At 40.6% G+C, this 27,273-nt stretch overlaps 1 protein-coding gene across 3 annotated transcripts in view; it reads left to right on the top strand.

The window, feature by feature from the left end:
* Positions 1-27,273, top strand: part of ARHGEF12 (Rho guanine nucleotide exchange factor 12) — a 181,208-nt gene that overhangs the window by 79,517 nt on the left and 74,418 nt on the right. The window contains exons 2-7 of one of the 3 annotated variants that reach the window (XM_004712819.3): positions 6,952-6,975; positions 8,543-8,628; positions 10,171-10,227; positions 22,675-22,773; positions 23,360-23,409; positions 25,825-25,882. In XM_004712819.3, coding sequence (XP_004712876.3) covers positions 6,952-6,975; positions 8,543-8,628; positions 10,171-10,227; positions 22,675-22,773; positions 23,360-23,409; positions 25,825-25,882 — 374 coding nt within the window. Of the gene's footprint in view, positions 1-6,951; positions 6,976-8,542; positions 8,629-10,170; positions 10,228-22,674; positions 22,774-23,359; positions 23,410-25,824; positions 25,883-27,273 lie in introns of those variants that run through there. The other 2 variants (XM_045283559.1, XM_045283560.1) reach the window with 2 other exon arrangements.

Below are 27,273 nucleotides of genomic sequence, written 5' to 3'. Positions count from 1 at the left end.
AGGCTCCCTGGTCCGTGTCATTCTGTGGTCTGAGTTGCAGTCAAGAGAGTTAACACTAGGAGCACATGAAAAATTCTCCATGAGGCATCTGCCAGTGGTAGCTTCTGTTGTACAGCCTTCTGCTATAACTGATATTTTGTGGCCAGCTCTGCTAACAATTTTTTATGCTTTGGATTTATATAAAACTCAAACTCAATGTAACCAAGTCAATCTTGACACATCACGACCCTATCTAGGGTTTCTGAGGCTTTGTAAATCGTTACAGGAGCAGACAGCCACCTCTTTCTCCTGCCTTGCTGCTGCTGGGTTTGACCTGCCGACCTATCAGATAGCAGTGTAGTGCCTACCTGGCAGCACCACTAAGGCCCCTTAGATTCATAGAGTAAGAGAAAGAGTACACTGATGAGGCTCCTGTAGAGAGTGTTCCGATTCTGGTGTTTGGTTTTTAGTTTTGGACCTCTTTTGTAATTTCTGATTTTTCCAGTGACTGAAAAGTATACCACTGAGAGGATGTCGATGGTGAGAGGATTTATGGCTTACTATTGGGGGCGACTGAGAGGGTGGTTACTTACTACATTTGGTTCTGTAAAACTTTCTGCCCAGAGATTTAGAGACTGAATTAATAGTTCAGCTGGAGTCAGCACTTTGGGATAAATCCCTATGCTTAAGGGCTCTTTATGCATTGCAGGCAAATGTTCTCTTTGCTGTTTTGTTTGCAATTTTTCAAAAGTGATATAGCACTAGGGACAATTAGTTGATATTTATATTAGAGTAGCTTAGACTTTAAGCCTTGTACTTTAGTACATTTGAATAATCTCATAGCAATAGATAAATGAAAAACTTGATTAATATCCAGCCCACAGAATGCCTTATTTGTTCTTGATAATTCTAAAGGAGATGAGGAAGTAATAAGCTTGTTTGCTGATACCTGGCAAGTATGGTCAACAACATTTAATTAAGCTAATAAAAACTACTGTGACCCTAGCTAGAAGAGGCTTTCTGCTCCCATGAAGATTTACAGGCGTGAAAACCCACAGAAACCGCTCTACTCTGCCCTGTAGCGTTACTGTGAATCGGAATCCACTGAGTGCCAGCAAGTTGTTTGAGCCAAGAGACTTCTTGTTAGTCAGGCCAAGTAAACCAGGGGCACAGATGTGAGGGAGCCGCTCTCTTCCACTCCTGTGCATGCCTTACTTAGTTAGCAGTGTAGAATGGGGACCTGCGTGTGTCTAAAGGGACAAATATACCTTCCCAAAGAATCAGTGTCCATTATTGTGCCCCTGTATGGGTAAGCGAGGCATCAGGTGTCAGCAGATGTTTTGTTTTTGCTCTCCGCAGGTGTGACACTAGCACAACTCAGGTCTGGCATGGCTGTGTGTACTTTCTCCTTGTCTACCTGTGTGACGCTTCCTCCTACCTGTGCATAGTAGGCCAGTTCTTAGCCAAAGACAAACTTGGGCCAGTGCCATGACAGCTCTCACGGCAGGATTGTTTGATGGGTGGCTCCTGCACGGTGGATGATGCCTAAGCAGTGTGTCCAGGCCTAAGGGAATCCCCTTCTCCACTCTTGACAAACTCCCTTCTCTGCTCAGCTCTCAGCTCAGCCCGGTGTCTATTTCTGCATTTTCGGGTCCAGCATGGCCCATATCACTGTCTTAGCTGGCCTCATCCCTGCAATGCTGTTTAAGGGAGGGACCCCTGACAGTTCTTAGCTCATCTGCGGAGGCTTCTCCTGCCACCACTGCTCCGCTCCGCTGTGCTTGTCTGTGGCCCCGCTGTTCCCCCCCTGACTGCCACCAGAAGTAGGCCCCTCAGCAGCCACATGTCAGTCTCTACTGTGGGCTAGACTGCTCTGCCACTGCTGCTCTGTGGGATGACTTGCTTACCCAGTGCCACCCCCATCTCCAGTTCCTCTGTTTCTTCCTGTCACCAGCTCAGTGTTACAGCCCTTTCATTTGGATCTAGGGGTTTCTCAGTGTGGGGACCCTGGTCCAAAGGATGTGCTTCTCTCTAGAGTCTTGTTGATCAGAGGACTCCCCCTAGCCTTGGTGAGATTGGCTGTTTATACAGGTATCCACTGCTTTTTCAAAGCATGATTTAATGCCATTTTGCCTTTATGGAAGACCCACCTTAGTCCCCATTTTCACTAATGGAGCAAAATCAGAAGAGGATGTCGCTTGTATTCGAGTAGCCTTCAGCACTGTTCTGCAGCAAGCCCATAAAGAGGCAGGGTGTGTCCTGCGAGTGGTGCGTCCCCGCCCCTTCCCCAGGAACACTCTCAGGAGCCTAGCATCAGGCAGCTGTGGCTTTGAGCTGCATCTCTGAACACTGTATCTTAGTGGAGTTTTAGGTTTAATGTGTGTGATTTGGCTGGTTACTACTTGGATCCGGGAACACTCAGAAATATTTTCCATATCCATCACTGGTAGATTCTTCTTCACTCTATGCCATTTCCCCTTAGGCATGCTGTGGCGGGGAACTTGCTAATTTTAAGATAGGCTTTCCTGGCAGGATCCGCAACTGACCAATCATAGTAGGTAGATTGCAGATCAAACAATCTCTTCGCAGATTGTGACTGACAGACATTTTTGGAGAATCCCAAATACAGGGCCAGGAAGGCCACATAAGAGAAACCCATTCTACTCTACTTGGTTTGGGTTTCTGGGGCACAAGTATGCTGAGTGTAGGTAAAGTAATTTTAGCCTGATACGGGTGACTAAATTCCCGATCATCCTTTTCTGTGTTCATCATGGTTCTCCATCACCAAGTTGTTACCGAGTGGATTCTGACTCATGTTGACCCCACTTTATGAGGGGCTTCAAAAAGTTTGTGGAGAAATTGAATTGAAAATGAGAAATTTTCATGAACTTTCTAAAGTCCCTTGTATGTCAGAGCAGAACTATGCTCCATGGGGTTACCAAAGGCTGATTGAAAAATCCTCCTGGCCTTTCTTCTAAGGCCCTTCTGGGTAGATTTGAATCTCTAACCTTTTGTTAACATAGGAACTTATTAATTATTTGCAGCACCCAGGGCACATACACCAAATGTTCATTGTTGCAGGAGAAAGACAGCTTTCTACCCCCATACACATTCAGAGTCTGAAACCCACTGGGGCAGTTCTCTGCCCTTTAGGGCTGCTGCGAGTCATCATCAATCTGATGGCAGTGACTCTGGTTTTCAGTTTGTTCATTGTTGACTGACTACTCATTAAGGTAGTTTCAGAAGCCGGAAGCAGTGTGGTTAGGCATATCTAACAGCATAGGCTGAGTTGCGCATTGGGCTGCAAACTGCAAAACCAGCAGTTCAAAACCACCAGCCACTCCAAGGGGGAAAGATGAGACTTTCTGCTCCTCTAAAGCATTATAATCTTGGAAACGCACAGGGTTTACCTGTCCCACCCTGTCCTACAGGGTTGCTATGAGTCAGAGTCGACTCAATGGCAGTGAGTGAGATTTTAGCTGCATTCAAATATGGTTGTGCTCCATAAATATCTAATGTAAGGAGATTACCTCGATTTCACATGTACGCTGCACATGCGCAGGGGGCTGGAGAATACAGAATTGGTTTCAGTGGTGTTGACCTGATGGCTATTTCATCTTCAGCCCTGTCTGTCTGCAGCATTGGATGGTACGGATCATCTTTTTTTTTTGTTGCTTCTGTGACAGTCCTTTCACTTTTTCCACTTGTTGTCTTCATCCCTTCATTAATTGCCACTTACATTCTCTGTCACTGAGATGCTAGTGTTGTCCAAAGGTTTGATGCTTGCTGTATTAGTCTAAGTACTTTGGAGAAACAAATCCATGGCGACTCACGTATAAGAGAGAGTTTTATGTAAAGAAAAGGTGCATCATGAAAACATCCCAACCCAATGCTGCCCAAGCCCACAAGTCCAACATTAACCCATTAACCCAACACCAGTCCACAAAGTCCTCCACCTCACAAAACAGAGGCAATGATGCCGACTGCAGGAGGAAAGCTGAGTCCATGAACGTGTAAGCATCAGCACTGGCAAGGGTCTCCACATGGCTGCTCCAGCACCCAGGGCTGCATCGGGATAGATCCATGTGGCTTCTCCTTGGGGATGTCTTGTAGGAAATCCATCTTGCAAGCTGAAGCAGGGAACTGCTAAGGCAGCTGCACCCGATACAACCATCACAAAACAAGAGACCCGAGAACTAGAAAGGCGAGGCTTCACCACCCATTTATCCCTCCGCCTTTCAACCAGCACCACATGTGATTATCGGCCAGGCTGGCACAATTAACTAACTCACTTGCTGTTTGCTCCGCTTTACGTGCTGATTACAGTTTAAATAACCATCTATAGGCCGATGACTGCAACCCACAACTCTCGTCCCAGTGTTTCCCCTGCTGCCTGATTACACCCTCTCTACATACCCAGGAGATGGCAATATGTTTTCAAAGCTGGGCTTATCTTGGTGACTTTCTCAGCTGGAGTGGAAGGAGAGGGCACATAAAATCATGAGAGGCTCTTGGCAGTACTTAGGTGTCCCTGCAGTCACATGCCTGTGCACATTTGTTTTACCAGTTCTGTTTAACTGGGACTCAGTGACTAGAGAAGAGAGATGGGTTACATGTTTTAATCTTAGAAATGGTCCTGTACTTTGTGAAGGTACTAAACCGATTATGATAAACAAGTGCTACTGTGGGGCAATCTTTCTTCCCTACCTTCACCGCAGTCCTGGTCCTCTTCTTTCCCAGCCTTTCCCTTTCCCTTATAGGAGAAAATAGCCCGGGAGCTGCTTTCTGGTGTGAGGACTTCTGGGATTCAGTACCTGAACCCTCCTGCGTGTCACAGTCCCTGGTGCAAGCACTGATGTGGTGGGCTGCTGTGAGGCACTGTGGCTGAGGTTGAGGATGCAGCCGTTTTCTTGGGGGAAGCTTAATTGGGAATCTTCTAATGTCAATTTTAACATTCATCTGTAATTTAAAAGAAACAAATTCTGAAAACTAGGGAGTTATTGAGGAACTCCTATTTCTGAGGATTTGGTCCTTTTGTCAGCACATGTACTTCTAAAGCAGTGTCCTCATGTCCCAGAACCCCTTTTTCTGTTGTCCTTAATTTTCTTGTGAGTTAGGTTGCCATTGTTTATTGGGGAGGGTTTTAGATGCTTCATTTTTTTTTCCCTGTGGATCAACTTTGACTTTAGTAGAAATCAAATAGAATTATCATTAAAAGTGTATTTTAGAGAATTTTTTAAACAACAAGAGTGCCTCCCTACTAAGTATAGTCTTTGGGAATACATTGTTTTCTTTACTAATAGCCTTTAAAAATATTACTGATAATAAGCACCATTCGTACTACTTAAACAAGTTTTGTATAGCAAGATGCCTTAGACGGAGAGAATCTCAAATGACAAGAAAAGAAGGGTAGGAGGAAATTCAAGACCACTCTTTTGGACTTAGATTAGCGTTGCTGTGTAGCGTCAAGCTTTTATCACAAAACCTCCAGTAATAGTTCTTTAAAGAAAAACAACTGGTAATATATCTGGGTTTGTTTTGTTTTGTTTTGCTTCAGTGTTGTTGTTATTGTTGTTAGGTGCCATTAAGAAGTTTTCTATCAAAAATAGAAAATAAAGAAAAAAAGTCCCCTACATTTGGAACGTATTTTTAGTAACTATTAGTACTCCTAGTTTGATCTAGATTTCTCACATGCACTTATGCTTGTTACTAAAGCTAGATATAGTTACTTGAGGATACTCACGTTCTCTATCATGAAGTGAAAATGATGTCTGTACAGTACATCAGAGATATAAGTAAACCATAAATATATGAATAGATTTGGGGCTCACTTTGAGGTGTTGGCCAAGTCCACATGGAAGAAGCACACCAGCCTGTGTGATCCAAGGATTGTAAATAATAAAATTCAAATCCGAAGGAGAGAATGGTGTCAAAGCTTAAGGCTGTGGACGACAATGGAAACCCCAAATCCATATGCAGGGTCCCCACATGGATGCAGCCTCCAGTGAGTCTCCTCTGACCACAGCCAAAGGATCTGTATACAGAGCCTTGCTACCTACCAGAGAATATTGGAAAGTTGATTATGGCAGATGTAGTTAGGTTAGAATGTAACGCTTTATCATTTAACCACCCTTTTACCCCATTAAAATTTGTTTTTCTGTTTTTAATATTTTCTGCTTTCTTTTTTATTGTTTCTGTATTTTGTTTAGCCAATTATTTATTTTTTGGTTTGCTTACTTCCTATTTGTGTTTTGTATGATTTTCTGTATCCAGCATAGATAGGTCTATAGAGATAATAGCTAGGTTAAGAATTGCTTGGGGCCATAGCAGGGGTGGATGGAAAACTAACAACAATGAGTAGGAGCAGAAAATGTTCTGAAATTGATTGTGGTGTTGATTTCACAAATCTTAATATGTTTGAATGATAAAATTGTATTATATGTGAGTTATATGCCAATAAAACCATAACAAAAAACAAAGGGAAAATAGTACAGTAATCAGCAACCAGTTATTTTGGGTGGTGGTAGAGAGAGGTGATGAGGAAAAGACTGCTTGAGAAGCAAAAGTTATTATTTTAATGGTAAGACCTTTCTCTTTCCCTTTGATTTTTTAACCAGTAGACTGAAAATAACAATACCTTTGCTTGGGGTTACTTTTGAGGATTAAATGAGATAGTATGCATAAGAATAGGTATAGGCATATAGCAAGCCTTTAGTGAATTTAGTTAGCTTTGCTAAATTACTTGGATTTTAGAAAGAGGACCCATGTGCAGTGGGACCTGATAAATGTGCCTACAAGTGAAGAATTTGAAGAATGCCATCCAGCTTATTTTACCTGTTTGTTGAGTCTCGTTTTCCAAAAGATAGCTAAGATTTAGATCCTCTTATTCTGATTTAGTGTAATGAATAAACTTCATATCATAATCTTACAAATGAATTAACGACGTCTTTCCCTTTTCTCTCTCTGTTTCAGGTTTCCTCTCAAAAAACCTATAAGGTAAGTTGTCCAGATGCAGTCCATATATTTAGATTAAATTTTAATTAGATTCCTTTGAAAGTGTGCTGGATCTTTGTGGCTTTTGAAAACATGGGTCTAAGTAGTTCAGAATTTCAAAATGTTTACCAATTTAAAATGTAACAGGTGTTGCATATTTTTCCTGGAAGACAGCATTGTTTTGGTAACATTTTCAGTGTTTTTTATATAAGCATTTTGAAAGTTTGTTCAAATTGATACTTAAGATCACTCCCTCTGAAGAGATTCAATTTAAAAATCTGCTTGTGGATGTTTTCAGTTGTGAGTGGCTTGGGGAGTGTAAATGGCTTACCAGGTTTACTGTATTTTATATAGTTTACTGAACTCTGGCAAACTTTTGTAGTCTTAGTTGCTTTACAGCATTAAAGGAAGCAATTGCAAATGGTCGAATACGCCTGTGCCTATATTCATGTCTATTTACCAGGGGGCTTCAAAAAGCTCACAGAAAAAAATGGAAGTAAAAGGTAATTGAATTGTTCCGTGAACTTTTTGAAGCCTCTCGTAATCACTCATCAGCAGATATTAAATGCTTTTCTCTCAATATCTGTGCTTCAACACTTCTCTCCCATCTTAATGATCTTAAACCTTCTTTCAAATGTAGGTAACAATGGCATTCCTAGTCGATGCAGTACTTTCATCATTTTCTAACAACAGTATAATCCAGAATACTCAGTGCCAATCTTGACAGTTCAAGGAAGCCCTGGTGGCATTTCGATTGATGTGCATGCATTCTTGCCATGGTCTTGTTTGTTGCTCAGCCATTACCCGATCAGTGTAATAGCATCATCTGATCAGTGTAATAGGATAGGACATAGGAAAATTAGCCATTCTGGTGTCTGCTGGGCCTGAAGGTGTCTGACTAAAACTCCTGTGCCCGAACTATACCCGAACTAAATCAAACCACCTGGCTGATTTCAACTCACAGTGACCTGTTGGGTGAAGTGGAAGGGCTCCCAAGGGTTTTCCAGGCCATGAATCTTACAGAAATAGATAATCTCACCTGTCTCCCTTGAAGGGGCACTTGGGTTTGAACCACCCGCCTTGCGCTGTGCACCAAGGCTCCTTTGCCAGAACTGCCGAGAGACTTAAAGCAGCTCTTGCCTTGGTTTTTGTTCTCACTGCTCCCATGCATGCTGTCTGGTTGGAGGAAGTGTAAGATTACTTTTTGACACAGTTTCACTTCATGTCAAATGGAAATGAGAGTGATTAACCGATGAAAACCTCAACATTTCAAGCAGTTATTTCTAAGACTAAAATAAGACAAAGATTAATGCTGTTTTTAATCCTTCAAGCATGTTTAATTAATTTATTTTTCAAGAAGGTTTGTAAGCAGGTAAATAGACCATGTGTTGCATATAGCAGAGACTAAGTTGTGGATTTTTGAATTTTCTTGCAAAATGTAGATTGGAGGGGTTTATGATAAATGTGTAACGCGCGCTGATTTCTTTGTTTTTTTAAAACATACTTGGAATGTTTAAACTACATTGTTAATGTGATGGTTTTCTTATTTGATTGTTTTGATTAAATTCAGGCATGGAAGTATTTTGAACCGAGAGTCATCAACAGATAAGAAGCAGAAAGTTGAACGCAGTACATCACATGATTTTGACCCCACAGGTAATCCGCTTTATGTTTTTTCAAGGAGTATTGAGAGTAGCAAAATTCAGGATTCACCTTCAACTACAGGAATACCTGCAGCATCCAAAAGTAGTTGTGAGGTCGGTTTTAGTACTCGTCTTTCTCCGCCCTCTCTCCCACTTACATAAAACCTCTGTTCTCTGGAGACGCCCAACTTTTAACCCGATAGTTCCCCCTATGAATGTCTCATTTTTAAACATAATGTATTTCAAAATCCTGTGAATACTAGAATTTTATCTTCACTGGTACGTTTGGTCAGACCGCAGACTAAAGTATTAAGATAAATAGGGGCTATGGTATACCCTAAGATCCAGGTTATGAGAGCTTGACTTGGGTAAGCATTGGAACATTCAGTTGGAACATTAGAGAACAAGACTTCAAAATGACAGAGGCCTTACTGTAGAATAAATAAATGTATAGAGGGCCTTTGTCTTCAGTCAGGTTCTCTTTCTGCCTCAGTTGTATGGATTCTTTCCCAGTGTTCTTATGTTGGTGTGACGATTCATTTTCTCAATTTTTATGCATAGAGGTTGACTCTTCGCTTGTAAAATCTAGACTTTTGCTTTAAAAGCTGCCCTCACTGCTATGAGCAGGGAATTATTTATAAACTTTCCCCTAGTAAACTCATTCAGTATTTAACTTGTAAAAGTTGTGAGATCACTTTGCTTTTCTGTAGACGCACTGTTTTATTCAGTTGTATGCCTATTTGGCAAAGACAAAGTACGTGCCGAGGTCTCAGATCCCTGCATTTTGCGATCTTTACTTAGAAATGGAATTCTAAGTACATAAAAGAAAGTATGCTTTCTATATTTAGTGAAAATACTTTATGCTTTTGATACAAATTACTCTTATGCTGAAAAAGTATTGTAACTATTATCTAGAAAGGGAAAAGTAATCTGTGAAGAGCCAATCCTTTTTCTGCTTCTTGGGTAGTGGGTAAAATGAAATGCCAAGTCATCAGTTGAGGAGGTTGAGGTGGGGGGAGATACTTCTGGATCTCTTGTAAGAGAGAATTTTTTGTTGCTGACACCAAATTTTGACAACTTTAAAGTCATGGGGTTCAGAGGCTTTCATTGATATGCTTAGCTATTATCTTGCTAATTAGGGTCTACTGTTTCTGCCTGTAGCCTGGTTAGGTTGATTAATTCTGTGGTCCTCACCCATGGGGTGCTGCCCATCAGAGGACAGACTGCTGCAGCACGCTATGCAGTGCTGTCTTAGGAAGTCGCTACAGAGTTTAGTGCTTTGGTCAGCGCTCCAGTTATCATGTTACATATTCTGTAGATGCGTGTTATCCATGTGTTGTTTGGTTTGAATGTATTTTTATTGCAGTCTTTCCTTTGATACATCTTTGAAATATGTCATGACCTGTGCTGTTTGTGACTATTCTGAGTGCTGTCACCTATGATGTTCATATGTGTGTTGCATGATTTAACTGGATCATGACTCATTCTGTTTTTTCCTCCCCATTGGTCTCCATGTTTTCTATATCTCTCTCCTTTTTCCCCCGCTCTTGTGCAGACAGCTCCTCCAAGAAGACAAAGTCTAGTTCAGAGGAGAGTAGACCCGAGACATATGGTAAGCTAATGTAGCCAATGCAGCCTGCACCTTTGGCGCTTCCTTCTTGCTATTCCTTTCTTCCTCCTCCTCCTTCTTTTAAAAAATAACTGCAGCCTTTCTTGTGTCTGCTCTGCATGGCATGATGTGCTGCAGGGAAAGGGATCCCGCGGTTTTAATGTGGCTGTGATGTGAAAGCTTCCGGCTACTAGAAACTAACATTATAGAATGAGAATAGGTCACACTGCCCATCTTCTCCTTTTACCTTGTTGTGGTTAAGATGGTGATGGGGCTCTCCTATGTTTGGGTCAGCTTCCTCTAAAGAATATGAATGGGCTTTGAATCCTTGACATCTTCCCAAATTTTATTTGTAGACCTTTGATCATGTCAATTTAAGCAGTGCTACCAATCTTTTCCAGTAAATATAGTACTGGCCTAATTTAGATGTGTTAGCTACTCTTGGATATTTTAATTTAATTGTTTTGGGAACAGTGGTAAATGGTAAAAAAAAAAAAAAGTAAATGTTTATGGGAGCAGACTACCTCATCTTTCTCTTGAGGTGCGGCTAGTGGGTTTGAACTGCTGACTTTGTATTAGCAGTCCATTGTTTATCCTACCAAGTCAGTAGGGCTCTTTAACTCTTACAGCAGATAATTGAAAAATTAATATTTTCAGACTGTGTCCTAGCTTCTGAAGATTACATGGGCTTTGTTTGGAAGTTCATAACTTTTAATTTTTTCTTTGCCTAGTTATACCTGCTTCCTTCCTTTCTTTGGCATCTAATAATCTCCAGAAGACTAATAACATTATTTCTTTATGGGAAGACTCCAAATTTGGCCTCTGAGGAAAACTAGGTCTTCTTTCCGAGAGCCAAAAGTCTATTAAATAGATGTTTCCCTGGGCTTTTTCCCAGGGCTTCAAAACCAATTCATGCTGGCTCAATTGTGGCCCATGAAGCAAAATTGGGAATAGACCTGAATTTTTAAAATTTGGATGAAGCATAACAATAAATAAAATAGGAAAACTGAGCAGCTGAAGCCTTAGAATGGAAGACCTAGAAGAGAAGGCACCCCCATCAGGAGCCTGATGCAGGAGATTGGATTATTGCCAGGACTTTGGGGAATGACACACATTCAGAGCAGCGCTGTCAGCTACCACCTTTGAGCAGGGCACTGTTGTTTCTGACCCTATCGGTCAAGAGATGTGGTTGCTATGCCGTGCACGTGCCGTGAACATACTGTCCTTGTTTTCTAAAGTAGAGATTAAGTTTCTAACAGGCCTCTGACACATAATTCTCCCTGTTCAGTTACCATTCTGTTTCACCCAGACTGAAATTTGTTTTGGTTTTATTTCATCTGCCATGTCTGAACCAGGAAGAATGGGTTTGAAGCTTTACTCTTTTCCAACTTGATACAAATAAAGAAAAAAACAAACAAAAAACGCAGGGCAATGCATCAAATTAGCGTACTATCTCTAGTCTGGTCAACACATCCCTGTGATCAGTGTTTTGGCCTACCACCCTCTGTTCAGAAAATAATTACTCCATGCTCCGCTGATCATTAAAATTTTTTGTACTGTAACCCATAATCCAACATCAAGTGTAGGTGTCTACTTTTGCAGCGCCTCCCCAGCCCATCCTTGGAGGTGGTATCACCCATTTTGAGAAACAATGATTTAGGACATTTTCTAATTTAAATTGACCGGCAATTGAGCCCATGATGTCTGGCACGCTTTAGTTCTTAGTATTATGAAGCCTCAGTGTTTGCTTTGATTTAGACATACACATAGCTCTTTGCCTGACTTTTTGTGACCAGTGACCACCCCACCCCCAAGTAGTGCAACAGGAAATACATGCTGTGCCTTGTGACATGTCAAGTGTATGTTTTTCTTCCCATCACAGTAGTTTGACTTGCCATCACCAAGATAAACTTCCAAGTCTCTCCAGACTGTCTTTCTGCACTACAGAAAGGCTTCTCCCTGTAGGCACTTGACACTGCCCCTTTTCTCTGTTCTTTTCTAGTAACCTTTCCATTTTCCTAGAAGATCTGTGGTGTCTGTGCAGCGCTTGCTGTTTGCTTTGGATGAAGGCTAGCAGTTTAGTGATCTATGACTAGAAATATCGTTCTAATGTTTTTCTTAACCAGTGATAGGAAGTAGCATGGACACAGGTCCAGACATGCCACCGGTGTGGTAGTAATAGAAGCATGTTAAGTGGTACATTGGTAAGTAAGGTGTGGCTTCCCCACTTCTCGCGAACGCTGGAATTACAGTTTCGGAAGGAGTCATGAACCATGAGTCTTCCAAGAGCACGTGTCACGGAGATGAGCTGTTGAGAACAGCGTTAGCATGTTAACTTAAATCTCTCCCACTCTATAGATATGTTATCTCTTGTATGGGTAGACGGCAGATTGACTGTAGTTCTCAGGGGGGAAAGAATATCTAAAGAGTTAGGAAGGCTTGATAAATACTGGATTATGATTACAGTCATAGCAACCCGTGGCATTCTGCCTGTGGCTGGGGTCTCTTTAACAAGTCGCCTCCTAGCTTTTGCGATTGTCCTCTCTTGGGCTAAAGTTTATCAGCTGGGGTACTTATTATAAGTGTAACTCACTTATAAATTACTTGTTTTAAAGTTTCCTAGCCATTTTAAAACTATTTTGAGAGAAAGATGTCCTTGCTCATTTGAAAAAGAAACTAAAGGCTTGTTTATATTGGTTTCTTTGGTGTGAAGTTTCTCCTCCGTGTAGGAGGACAACATCCCACTTACCCTGATTTTTCCTCTGTCCCTTTTGGATGCTATTGAATGTGTATGCTTCATTCCACAAAGATTCTAGGTGATAATATTGTATTGTATTATTGAAATTGAAATATGTATTTTGGGACTTGTTTGGAGGTTCTAGCAGGGGAGCACAGCTACTCATATGCCCTTGACCGAAGGACGGTCCTCTTTCTATGGGGAAGGTCGTCCTCTTCACCCAAGAGCGCAGCTTCGGGAGGGACGCACATGGCGCGGTGAGGGAGGAAGGGGGCACCTGCCCAGCCAGCCAGGTCAGCCGAATCAGCCCTGGCGATCAGTGGGGTGACAGATGTCGCAGCTAGATCGCTCTCACATCCTAAACCATATATTTTGAAGTGAGGTGCTAGTACTTGAAATAGTCTAGTTTGACGATTTCAGAGTCTATTTAAAAAATATTTCTGACTTTTTCTTATTCTGGCTTTTCATACTTTGTCCCACTGAATTGTTATTATTAATGATCTTTCTTAGGTCCTGATGACTTATTTCTTAACCTCTTGTAGTCTGCCTTTTGAACACCTAACTGTCTTGAAGAAAAACATTCGAATTGAAAATCCATGAATTTTTATCTTAGTTCTCATCTCCCTTCTAAGCCCTGTGGCAGGGCTGATGCGCTTCTTTAATGTCTTTAATATTGCCACCCATTTATCTTTCAGCGGAAGAACGACAGGGCTCTCTACTCTGGTAGGTATTTAGTCTCAGAAACCCACAGGGGCAGTTCTGCCCTGCCCTACAGGGTCGCTATGAGTCGGCGTTGATTTGATGACAGTGAATTTGGGTTTTGGTCTTCTCTTTCAATGATTGTGCCTCTTCTTAATTTGCTGGTTTTTCCCTTTTGCCTTAGAAGTGCAGGGATGAGCCAGATTTCTATCCCTGAGCTTTCTTCCCATCTCTTCTTAGATTGTGACTGTTTGCTGGGTTGTTGTGCTCAGATGCTGAAAGTTCTCCAAAAAGTTAGAATGACAAATGGGAATTACCCTTCTGTAGAGATTGCTCTTCCTCTTGACTTTACTAAGTCCTTTGGTGGCACTGTCACTTTGCCTTCTGTCTCTGACATCTTTGCCTACTTTCTTTCCCGAGGAGTCAGCTGTTGGCTAGCACCTCTGTCACCCTCAGAGGAACCCTGGTGGCAGCATGGGTCACGTGTTCGGCTGCTAACCAAGATCAGCAGTGTGGAATGAACAGCCACCCGTGGGAGAAAAATGAGGCTTTCTGCTTCTGTAAAGCTCTACAGTGTCAGAAACCCACAGGGGCCGTTCTCCCCTCTCCCAGAGGGTTGCCTGAGTCTGAATCGGCTTGATGGCCGTGAGTGAGCCACATTGCAACTGCTGACTCAAAGGGTTTTGCCATTCTTGCCAGGAACCTCTCAATGGTGTCCTATTTAATGATGTCCCACGATGAAGTATGAATAGATATTATGCTATGCTGGATTTGGTTTTGATTTCCCGTTTCTGCTTTAATCTACTATTTGTCCAAAGGTATCAGACTCTCCTGAAAATTGTCATATCCTGAATATGGCTTGGTCTTCTTCCCTTGAGCAGGTCATTTCCTTTGTCTTGAAGGACTTCTCTCATACAACTCCACGTTAGAATCTTATCCATCCTGCAAAGCCTTATTCAAATGCTACCTTTTTCCCAGCGCTTGCTTAGTTTTACCCCACCTTGGTTGCTGTCCTGTTTCATGCATGCTTACTTGTGTCTGTATTCACCTTTACGTCTCCCTGAAAGCCTGCCATAGTGGGGGCAACTCATCAGGTGTTTTGAATGAATTCTGGTTGCCACAGTGAAAACGTATTTCAGTAAAGAGAATTGATGGATCGAGATCTTGATTCCTCTCCACTGGATGGTCCTTCCTTTCTTTCTGAAAAATTTTAAGTTGGAAGAAACTATGACTTGGAAAGGGACTTAATTCGTGAGCCAGTCTAAAAGAAGGAAATCAGCACACTTGAAACTTGAGGCTCTTCCTGCTGGCAGCATTGTGCGTTCAGAATCAAGAAGCTTCTTCATCAAAGGATTATCTGAGGTCTTACTCATAAAACATGTATGTCTGGCAGCAGTTTAAAAATGAGCTGTTTTTATGAGGTTGCGCATGGCTTTTCTCCCCACCCTTCCCCGCAGCTCATTCTTGAGAAGTGAGCTGCAGAGAAGTTTGGCCATGTAGTAAAATTAAAGGTGAAGAATGAATAACGCTTTCCCTAAAGTAAATGCACATTGGCAGGTTTAGCCTGCTGCTGTCCACGTTCAGCACTCCATTTCCGTTTATTTGCTCTCCAGCAGAATGGACGCGCCATTGTCCAGGCCTCTGTTATAGTGAAACTCAAGGGGGCAACTTCCCTCCTTTCTCTTTACTGTCCCCTCCTCCCCTCCCTCCAGAGCATTACCAGGGACTGTACCTCACCTCCTCCCCCTTTTTTTAACACTCAAATCCTTGGCAATTATCTATTGAGTAAGAAGCCATTCTTTCATTTTGGTTTACGATGCCACATTGTCATAACAGCAATAAAGAAATAAAATGTAAAAAAGAGGGAAATTCAGCCACAGATGCTATGTAGGTCATTTTGATAAGGTATCTTTATTTCACAGATGACCAGAAGCATAATGTCTGCTTACATAGCTTCCAGGTAAATATCATGATTCTGAAAAAATGGGAACTAAAAAGAAATGTGTCTGTAATCAGAGGAGTTCTTTGGGTAGCCAAATGACTTGGGTTGGAATTTAGCAGGGCGCAGAAGATTAATGGGTGTTCTTCTAAAAGTCTGTCTCTATTTTGCATAGTCTTCAGGCCTGTGGTTTTGCCTTTTATCAAAAAGTAATCAAACTCCGCAGATGGCTCCTCCTGTCCCGGTGAAAGATTCACAGCCCCAGAAACCAGCAGGGAAGTGCTGCTCTGCACTGAAGGGTTTCTCTGGGTCGGAATTGACTTGATGGCGGTGAGTTTTTAGATTCATGGAGCACCTCCTATATTGTCGGTGTGACACTATAGGAAGACACAGGAACACAAAGAAAATAGATATATTTCTGCCTTCAAGACTCATAGTCTGGTACAAAAGAATTAATAATTACAATAGTAAAGTATACTATTTTACCCACCCTTTTTTGCATTTAAAAAACAAGTCGTTTGGGAAGGAAAAAAAATCTTCATGTGCCAAGAACAGTAGGAATGAAGTATTAATGTGACTGAGTTTAAAGGAAATTTAAACTATAGTCATTAATTTATTTCCTAAATATCATCCTTGCCTATCTCAAACCAAGTGCCTAGACATAATTCAGATCAAAGTGATTATGTGAGCTTATAAGGAGAAAAACAACCTGTCTGTATGATGATTATGAAGACTCAACTTTATCGCAGACAATAAGATTCAGCCCCTCCCCACGTACACACAAATCATGGACGATATGTAGTCATGTAAGCCATGAGAGTGAAAATGCAGAGGGTGGTTGTATGGGTGAAATTAAGGGCCAGCAGTCCAAGTTGCTCGTCCTTCTTTTCTAACACAGAGGGCTTATTATCTGTGCCATCCCCCATGTGATTCTTAGACACGGCCCTTGTTTCTGTTTCTGCTCTGTTCTTGTCAAGTTTTGAGTTCCTTGAGAGCTAAGGCCTCTAGTAGTTTTGCACTCCTCACAGCACCTACAGCAGGTAGCATGCTAAACAGCTAATCAACAACCAATCACTACAAATTTTCTGAAACAAAGGGGAAAAAAGACATTTCAAAGATTCGGTCCTTGTGGCTCTAGTGGTTAAGGCTAGCGTGCAGTTGTTAACTGCCATTAAGTTAGCCACCCCGACACCACATACACCACTGATAATAGGATGGGACTGTTGTCACCATAATGCTTGCCGGGCCAGTTTTGTGCAGTGGATTTTCAGATTTTTCTTCCTAATCTGTCTCAGTCTAGAAATCCCACTGAGACCTTGTCAGCAGCATGGCAACGCACAGACCTCCACTGACAGATAGGTAGGTGGAGGCAGAACATGAGATGCATTGGCTAGGAATTGAGCCCTGCTCTTCCCCATTGAAGATGAAAATTTTACTAATCCATCACTGTTCTCAAGACAGTGGAATTCAACCTAAGGGGTGGGATTTATGCTCTGTAGTATGTTAAAATAGCCTCTTGGTGTATAGTGAGTACTGTATACCACTTTCTCACGAGAACAAGGACAATCACTTTGATTTTTGAATGGGAAGGTACAAAACAGATGGGACTATTTGAGAGGCTGGATTTCTAAATTCTGAATGGTCAGACAGCTTCCAAAACCCACTCATTGCCACCGATTTGATTCTGACTCATGGCAATCCTGAAGGTCAGGATAAAACTGTCCGAGTGGCTTTCCGAGACGCTTGATTATTAATGGGAATAGAAAGCCTCCTATTTCTCCTGGTGGATTTGAACTTCTGACTTTGCAGTTAGCAGCCACTCTGCCACCAGGTCTTCCGGTAGGACTGCTTAGTTCGCAGTTAATTTTTATCCCAAACCTAAATTTAGGCAGACAGTAGATTCAAAGGACAGAATAGCATCATTCATTTGACTTCCATAGGTCCTAAATTGGCTGTATGTGTGAAGTCTTTTTTTTTCTTTGTACTACTCCAGCCATTCTTCTATGCTAAAGTACACCTGATTCTCTAACCAGCAGGTAGACGTAGATAGGTGAATGGATGACACAGTGGGGCTGATCGTGCAGGAAGTTCTGTTCCCTCAATCTTTATCCTAACTTTCTCATCTCCTTTTGATGCACAATTAAAAGGAAGGTGTTGGGCTGAAACCATTGTGCATTGGAGAAAATAGGCTTGTACTGCTCTAAGGTAGTCCAACTACATTTTCTCAATCCTTAGCAGTCTGCTCAGAACCCCTTGTTTACTTGACTGTGTGGTGGTTAGTGGTACTTTGTATTCCCTTCTGATCACCTCCCTTTCCAAGCCTTTCTAGACTCCACTGCTTTTCAGATTTTAATGAATTCTTCAGCAGTTTTGTTTTTCCTTCCTTCCATGTGCCAGGACGTACACCAGGTTCCAGAATAAAATTGTAAATAGGCTACAGCCCCTGCCCCCATGGAGCACGGAATCTAAGGAGGGGATCTGAACAAACATGAGTCCACCTGAGATGATGGGGCAGTGGGAGTCAAGAGGAAAGACATGAAGGCAGGCTGGAAACTCAGGAAAAGCTACAAGAGGAGCTAACTCGTGCCCAGCTGCCGTCTTACTCTCTCCCATCTTCTAAAGCTAGCTGGATCCCACGAAGCCCTTCTCTGTAACATTTCTTTTCTTTCTTTCTTCCCCAGCCAACACTAATTTGTCTGTCTGTTAAAACAAAACTTGGAAAAAGGCACAAATGAGAATTGACTCCCTGAAGGGAGTATTTGTATTTGGTAGGAGGAGTTTATTAACCCAAAAGTATTTTTAGTGGTGGCGTGGATAAATGAGTAATGTACTTCTGAACAGGAAATTCCAACAGCAGGCCGCCTCCAAATACTAATGTAACACTTATGAGCACTTTGTCAGACTTTAAATTATATATTATATATATTATATTCAAGGAAAATACACTACCCCTTCTCTTCATATTGTACCCCTCTTCCATTCAAGAACCAGAAAAGTGACTTTACCATCACAACCTATCAATATTAGAACCCTTTTAGTTCATTGATTTCCCACCCCACGTGAGGTAGGTTTGGGGAGCTTTACATATATATCAAAAACTCAAAAAATAAAATCACTGCTATCAAGTTGATTTTGACTCTTAGCGACCTTATAGCACAGGGTGGAACTGCCCCTTTGGATTTCCAAGACTGTCACTCTTTCTGGGAATAGAAAGCCTCCTCTTTCTCCCCTGGGGCAGCTGGTGGTTTCAAACCACCAATCCTGTTGTTAGCAGCCCACTGTGTAACCCACTGGGCCACCAGCGATCGTAAGTATAGGTGTGTGTATATGTATCTTGAATATTATAATTGCCATGTTTTTTATCATAAAGTTACAAATCTAATTTAGTCTGAAAGCTTAGGAGAATGTAAAGAAGGTCATGAAATATTTATATTTATATAAAGATGTTATATTTATAACAGAGCAGGATTTAGAAAGATTCTTATAAAAACACCTGTGGATTCATATCTTTACCTTAATTATGTGATAGAAATTTATAAAGAATGCTTTTTTTACTTGAGTTTCTTTATTCATACCTATTTTATTTATGATCCTTCCTAATTACCTAAAGGAAGCTACATTAAACAAACAACTGAAAATGGTTTAATTCTTTCCTCTGTCCTCATTGCATTGTATTTGAACTCAAGTACTATTTAGTATTTAGCAATCTATAAAATTGAAATGAACTACTTTAAATATATATTTAAAATAAACTTTATTGATACAGTTTACATAAGAATATGAATACTCATTCTGAGTATACTTTTTGACGAGTTCTGACGCATGAATGCCACTGTGGAACTACTACTAGAATCAAGGTACAGAACATTCCCATCACCCCCAATGTATCCCTACCCTAACCCCTAGACAACCTGTAATCTGTTTTTCAAAAAATATTTCACTTTATTAGTTATTGTTGAGACTCTGTATAGCAGAACATGCACAGTTTAACAGTTTCTGCGTGTACAACTCAGAGACACTGATTACATTCTTCAAGTGTGTCATCGTCTTCACCTCCTTGTACAAGTTGTTCTTTCCCGTCAACACCAAACTCATTGCCCCCAAGTTTCCTCGCTCATCTCTGACATTCCTGCTGTGCTCTCTTTGATCTGGTTTAGATAGATCTTTTAAAAGCACAGTACAGGAGGCAGACAATCATTACTAGTTAAGCTACATTATTGCTTGGTTTTAAGAAGCCTTTAAGGGATTTACAATTTTTTTAAATTAAATGTTTAAAGATTACCTCAGGACAATAGTTTCTGGAGTTCCTCTACCCTCTATGCCTCCACAGAAAATGGATTCCATGAGAATTTTAAATTGTGTTCCACGTTTCTCATCTTTTGATCATTGTTCTTCTGTAGAATTGTTCATCAGAATTTTCAGTAGTGGTAGGTTTAAACTGCTGAATTTGCCGTTTCTTATCCATTCACCTCTTAGTGGAGATTTGATTGATTTCCAGTTGAGGCTCTTATGAACGCAACTACTTTGCAGATTTGCATGGCAGTCTTTTGTGGACATGAGTTTTTAATTTTCTTAGGAATTAAATTGTTGAGTCATATGTAAGTGTATGCTTAGCTTTGTTATTGTTCATTTTAAACATTTTATTGTAAGTTGGACGAAGGTTTCCAGAGCAGGTCATCAGTTTTCCATTCAATAATTCATTCGCATTTGATTCTTCTCCTCATCGCAGTTCCTGCAGTATGACACTGCTTAGCCCATTGTCCCCGTGTTTCCCATTTCCATCCCTGTGTGTGCCGACCTTTATAAGAAACTTACAAAGACTTTCTACTGTTATGCACTCCCCCCAGCAATGTATGGAATTTCAATTGTTCCACATACTTGCCAACCCTTGGCATTATCAGTCTTTCTAATTTTAGCCATTCCAGTTGTGTGGTGTATAGTGCTATCTTTTTCATCTTCTTCCATTTCATTTGCATTTGGATGTTGAGCCTCTTTCCCTGTGCTCAATGACCATGAATGCAGGCTTATCTTTCTTTGTGATGTCTTTATTAAAATCTTTTGCTCACTTTGAAATTTGGCTTATAATTTATAATTAAATTATAATCTGGATAAAAGCTTTTTATCAGATATTTTGTATTGTGAATATTTTCTTTGCGGTCTGTAGTTTGCATTTTCATTTTCTTTTCAATGTCTTCAGAGGAGCAATTTTGTGATACTTTGAAATCTAATTGGTCAGATTTTTCTTTTATAGTAGGTACATTTTATGCGCTAAGAGATCTTTGTCTATTCTGAGCTCGTAACAGCTTCTCCTATGTTTACTTTTACAAAGTTTTAGGTTTTCTATTTAGGCCCATGCTCAATTTTAAGTTAAAGTTTGTATATATGTATACACACACATACGCACAAAGGGGCTTCAAAAGGTTCATGGAAACATCTTTTAAGTCCATTTTTCCATGAACTTTTTGAAGCCTTCTTGTATGTTTACATTGTAACAGATCATAAATAGAAATGTTAACATATCATTTGGTTTTCACATCAGTCTTTTAAAAGAACATGATTTTTTATGTAAAAGTCTTTATTTTGAAGAGGTTTTTTCTAATCATCTTGTACTTGTGCTGTTTTTTATGTTCTGACACATAGATTATTTTTTTTGACAAAACACATAGATTCTGCAAAGCTGACCCTGTGCGTTAAGTGTGTGGCTAACGCAGGGTTCAGGAGCTCCAGAGGTATTTGTGATAAACCGCAGTGGGCACTGCTCTGTGTGCTAGAAGGGACGCCCCTGTCCCTTTGGCTCGAGTCCTGTTTCTCTTGCCTTGTCAGCTTTCAGTGGCTGTTTAGCTAGGAGCAAACAAACTCTCCTCCAGGAGTCAGGTAAGTAAGAATGTGAAACAGATGAAAGGCATGGTTGAGTCCATAGGTTACCTGTCCTACCTTTTCCTCCTTTCTGTTTCTGTTCTGTACAAGCTAGACCCTTCCTTCCCTCTGAGCGTTTCCCGTGCCCTAAGCATCTCGGAAGAAGAGCTGCACTGCACGTCCTCTGGGAACATCTCCTTTTCTTTGGTAGTCTGTTTTCTTGAGAGGGAACCCAGAATTGACTGTGGGATGCTCCTGGCCGAATATCTAACAATGTTCTTTCTTGTTTTTTCCATCTATAAAAATGTGAATTTTTATTAAACTATACATTTAACATTGGTAATGCCATTTAGATTTGTAACATTTTTGATATGTGCTTTTATCTCAATAAATTAAAATAATAAAATCAAATTAATGATTGGATTCCCTATCATGTTCCAAGGTGACCAATAAGGGTTTGAGCCCTTGGTATCAGCTCATTTTTCCCCTTCTCCCACCCTTTCTCCTTTGTGAATCCTTGAAAATTTATATATATATTTTTTCATGTATTAACAGTGACCACTATTTCCCTTCACCCACTTTTCTGTTGTCCGTCCTCCTGGGAAGGGTACCCTCCTGGTATCGCTACTCTCATTATTGGTACTGAGGGTTTATCTGTCCTGGATTCCCTGTGTTCCAGTTCTTATCTGTACCAGTGTGCAAGCTCTGGTCTAGCCAGATTTGTAGGGTAGAATTGGGGTCATGATAGTGGTGGAGAGGAAGCATTAAAGAACTAGAGGAAAGTTGTGTGTTTCAGAGGTGCTATACTGCACCCTGACTGGCTTGTCTCCTTGTCACCCTTCTGTAAGGGGATGCTAATAGTGTTCTTTACCAAACTGTTAATCACGAGTTAGAGCACTCAAAACAGCTGGAGAGGGAAGGATTCTGTACTGCAGACAAATAGGAAAGATGTGAATGGGCCTTTATTCTAATTGTGTCACCTCTCATACCCCATCCTTTCCGTATTGTTGGAGCATTTTTAATCTTTGAGTACTTCTACTCCATGTCTACCATGAGAACCCAATATGTGTGGCTCCTTGTGATGCTCTCTGTGTGTTTGGTATATGGGATACCATTTAATTTGTTACCTTGTGCTTCGCCACAGGGAATGCAGTCCATTACTACTGTGTAATGTCTTTTTCTTCCTGTTTTCTCTCTCTGCCCTGTGGCTCTTGTGCAGGTCTTGTGCAGCGCTGTGTGATTATCCAGAAGGATGACAATGGATTTGGGCTGACGGTCAGTGGAGACAATCCAGTCTTCGTACAGTCTGTAAAAGAAGGCAAGGCGTTTTCACAGTTTATCTTGAGAGCAATCTGTGAGAATAGAAAGGCTTAAATAATGTCTGTTTCCTGCTTTGGTTTTTGGAATAGAACAATTATAGAGATGGCAAATCATGTGGCTTTTGTGCCAGGTTTGTCTTTGACAAATCATATACCTTGGTCATGATGATACTTTGTACATTGTCACTCAATTTTTTAGAACATAAAAACAAGTTTTTAGCATCTAGAACTTCATTTCTTCATGATACCAGCGATATTCTGGTAGCTAACGATGAAAGAGATGGTTATAAGTTCAAAAATATTAATTTATTTTCCAAAACAGTACTAAACACAGTGTCTTTTTCTGTGCCTGTATATTGAGCACCTCTGTGTATTGGATGTGATGATTCAAGGTGGGTATTTTTTATCCACATTTCACACTTGTTCTGGCTTAGAGTACCAAAAACATGTCAGTTTTAGGTCACACAGCTAGTAAGTGACAGAGGCAAGATTTGCAGCCCATATTATCAGTCACTGTCTCTCCCCCAAGAAAAGTATCAGTGACTACACGGGGATTACATGTCAAGTAAGTGCTTTGTCTTCTAGATGGAGCAGCCATGCGGGCTGGAGTTCAGACAGGTGATCGCATCATCAAGGTAAGGGCTGTTGGGGAATTGATGATCAGATTAAAAACTGATGTCATTAGCCAGATTGTTTCTGACAAAGTTTTATCAAAAGAAAACTGAACTAAACAGCACATACCTATGATGGAGCTCTTGACTCTAAAGACTTATTTATTTAATATTAATTAAATATTTCATTTTAAAAAATTTATTTAATATTAATGTGTCCCTTTACTGAAGCACATAGTAAAGGGCTTGAATAGATGGACTCATGTATCTTCCAGGGCAAAAGAATAACTCACTGTTGTAAAGCCACCATTTCGTTCCAAAATAATTTGTTAGTAGGGAAATGCCATCCAATATTGGAGAGGTATGTTGTTACTTGTTAAACTATATTATTCTTCCAGGCGATCTTTACAACTGCATGACAATAAGTAGCTGAAGAAATAGGGTGTTTTATATGGAATACCAAATAAACTAGTTGATATATGGAATACCATTTGCAGTATGTTTGTATGTGGATTTCTACACTATATGCATGTATGTATGAGGGGAGGAGATGTGGGTTAATTTAAAACATAGCACTTTGGTCTAGGTATAGCTCCACCAGTGAAATAACAGGCCAGGAAGAGGCCTTGCACTTCAGATTAATCGGCAGAGAATTAAATTATTTCTTTGAATCTGTCGACAAACTTTACTACTTAAAATCAAATCACTGTATAGGATAGAACACCATAAATATACTTTACATACCAAAAAAGAAAGGGGGGAAAAAAGGATCTGGGGAAAATATGTAAAACTTCTATGAATAAGCCAAAAAGTATTGCCGTTAGCACTCCATTTCATATATACACAGTTTATTCCGCAGAAAATGTGTACCCTACATCTGTGCAATCAGTGGATGGCGGCAGACACGGCTCTCAGCAGAACGCCTCTCTCGGTGTTGTTAGGCACCTTCACAATAGAAAGTGCAGTCAAAGCAGTGGCTTCCAAGGCCGTTAACTCAGAAGCTTACGGTGACTAGGTTTTTTGTTGTTGTTGTTAATTCCAAAGTGGTGATTTTGATAGATTTTCTTGAAGGACACAGGATGATCATGGAGGTTTATTACGAAAAATTTCTAAGAAGATTGGAAATCGTCTTAGTGAGGCAGGCCAGGAAAACCACACTGAGGAATTCTTCCGTCATGACAGTGAATCTGCTCATTCTTTGGTGGCAAGAGCTGTCCTGGGAGAAATCATGCCCTCATCACCACGCAGCCCTGATCTTGTCCCATCAGCCTTGTTTTTGTTCCAGAACCCAGAGCGTTTCAAAGGAACACAGCTTGAGTCCTTTGAAGTTGCCAAAACTGTCGTTTCCATGGGGTATAAATTAAGAGTGCACTATTATTTGGGCAAGGCTTAGAGAGATAGGATGTAGACCTATATGGAAGATGTATCAAGAAACAACAGCTTCACACTTCGACATTACATTTTAAAAGGTTTCCCTGATGCTGCAGCAATATTTTTTGACTTATCTTCACATTATATATCTTTACTGTGTAAAGAGCACTTTATAAGTCAGTAACAAAAGAATAAAATTTTTAATGGGCAAATTTTATAGCATTATGCAATTCCCCAAAGTACCATATATACTTGTGTATAAGCCTAGTTTTCCAGCACATGTTAATGCCGTTTTTGTGATATGATTAGGTGCCTCGGCTAATATTTGAACCCGTTTATACTCAAGTGCACACGGTAATCAAAATAGATGACTTTGGGGAATTGTAAAGTAAAGGGTTTGAATAAATGGAATCATGTACCTTCCAAAGCTATTTACATCCCTGGTCTATGGTTAGAGGGGATTTATCAGAGGCTTTATCCACATGTATTTCCCCTTCATTTTTTAAAAATGGAAACAACTTTTAAATGGCTCAAAAGGGAGATCAAATGATACTACATTTTAACTTAACTACATCTGCCATCATTGATTTTACAATGATTTGTCTGGTTTAGTGGAGATTTGGTAGTCTGCCCAAAACGTAATTGTGTTTTTAAAGATTAGGTCATGATTAAAAAAGCCAAAAGTAAATTGAGTATTTTTGTGGCAATATTGCTCGATAATTATCATTTTAAATGTGTTATGATTTTTACAAACCAGTAAATTGGTACTCTAACCCAAAGAAACCTTTTATATTTGCAAGAGTCCTTAACTGTGGTGACTTATAAATGTGTTGCTTGGTATGTATTGTTACTTGTCATGTTGAATAAGTTATAATGTCTCTTAAGCCAAGGCCTTGTGTTGGATTTACATTAATTTGTCACTGATTTAACGAGTGGAATATTTGTAAAAGTGAATATTCAGCCATGGTTGTGTGTATGCTCACATATTAACCTCTGTATGCATGCGCACATCAGCCCATCTCTTGAGAGAATGTGTCTGACATATACACCTTTCTTTTTTTCTTTCAGGTGAATGGAACTCTGGTGACTCATTCAAACCATTTGGAGGTGGTGAAGCTAATCAAATGTAAGAGAATAGCAGAGAATTCTATTCCCAATTTTTTTTTAAAACATTTTATTAGGGGCTCATACAACTCTTATCACAATCCATACACACATCAATTGTGTAAAGCACATTTGTACATCATTCTTAAAACATTTTCTCTCCACTTAAAACCCCGACATTAGGTCCTCATTTTCCCCCTCCCTCCCCGCTTCCCCCTCCCTCATGAGCCCTTGATAGTTTATAAATTGTTATTTTGTCATATCTTCCCTGTCCGACGTCTCCCCTCACCGACTTTTCTGTTGTCCGTCCCCCAGGGAGGAGGTCACATATAGTCCCTTGTAATCGGTTCCCTATTTCCTACCCACTCTCCCTCCACCCTCCCTGTTTCACCAATCACACCACTGGTCCTGTAGGGCTCATCCTCCCTGGATTCCCTGTATTTTCAGTTCCTATCTGTACCAGTGTACATCCTCTGGTCTAGCCAGACTTGCAAGGTCGAATTCTAGTCATGGTAGTGGGAGCGGGGAGGAAACATTTAGGAGCTATTCCCAATTTTAATTGTTTTCTGAAATAAAGCAAACATCAACAAACCTTTTAAAAAATTGCTTATAGTGAGTCAGATAGGAAGCAGTTTAGACCTTGTGGGCCACATGGCTAACAGCTGAGGAACCCTGGTGGCACAGTGGTGAACGCCCTCGGCTACTAACAGAGGATTAGCAGTTTGAACCGACCTGTCAGTGCAGTGGAGAAAGATACGAAGATGCACAGCCTTGGAAACCAGGCAGAGCAGTTCTGCCCCGCCCCTATAGGGTCACTCTGCGTGCCAATGGACTCAGTGGCAGTGGTCAGCAGTTAGATTCAACAGCAAGGTGTGGGCAACTGCTTCACACCATCCTGAAGAGCTGAGGCAGCCATTAACAAAAGATACATGAGTGTGCGTGACCGATGCGATAAACCTCGTATCTACAAAAGCAGTCTGTGGATTGGATTTAGCTCGCTGCTGAGCCCTGTATCCATGGAAACTCGTGAATATTCTTGACTTTCAAACAAGTATCTTCTGATATACATGGGGGCTTTAAAAAGTTCATGGAGAAGTGGAATATTCCCATGAATTTTTGATGCTCTCATACGTAGTTACAGGATTGTTGTCTCTCTTAGCAGTATTAAAATACTATATATAAGAAAGAGATGCATAAGTCACCGGAGAGGGAGGAATTTATGAAATCAGATGCCAGGGTCTGATGAACTGAAATGAAGCTTTAAGAAAATCATTGGACATAATCACTGTCCTTCAGACAAATAGCGTAGGGAATCTCTTGGCTTAGAGTTAAAATAGGATAGACTACTTTGATGCCAAGCAGAATCACTACTACTCTACTTAATCTTTTTCTTGGAGTCAACTTTTTTCTTTT

Source organism: Echinops telfairi, unplaced genomic scaffold, assembly GCF_000313985.2.
Source record: "Echinops telfairi isolate 266 unplaced genomic scaffold, ASM31398v2 ScPeMD7_7463;HRSCAF=8501, whole genome shotgun sequence".
NCBI lineage: Eukaryota > Metazoa > Chordata > Mammalia > Afrosoricida > Tenrecidae > Echinops > Echinops telfairi.
This window is presented reverse-complemented; position numbering and strand designations above follow the sequence as displayed.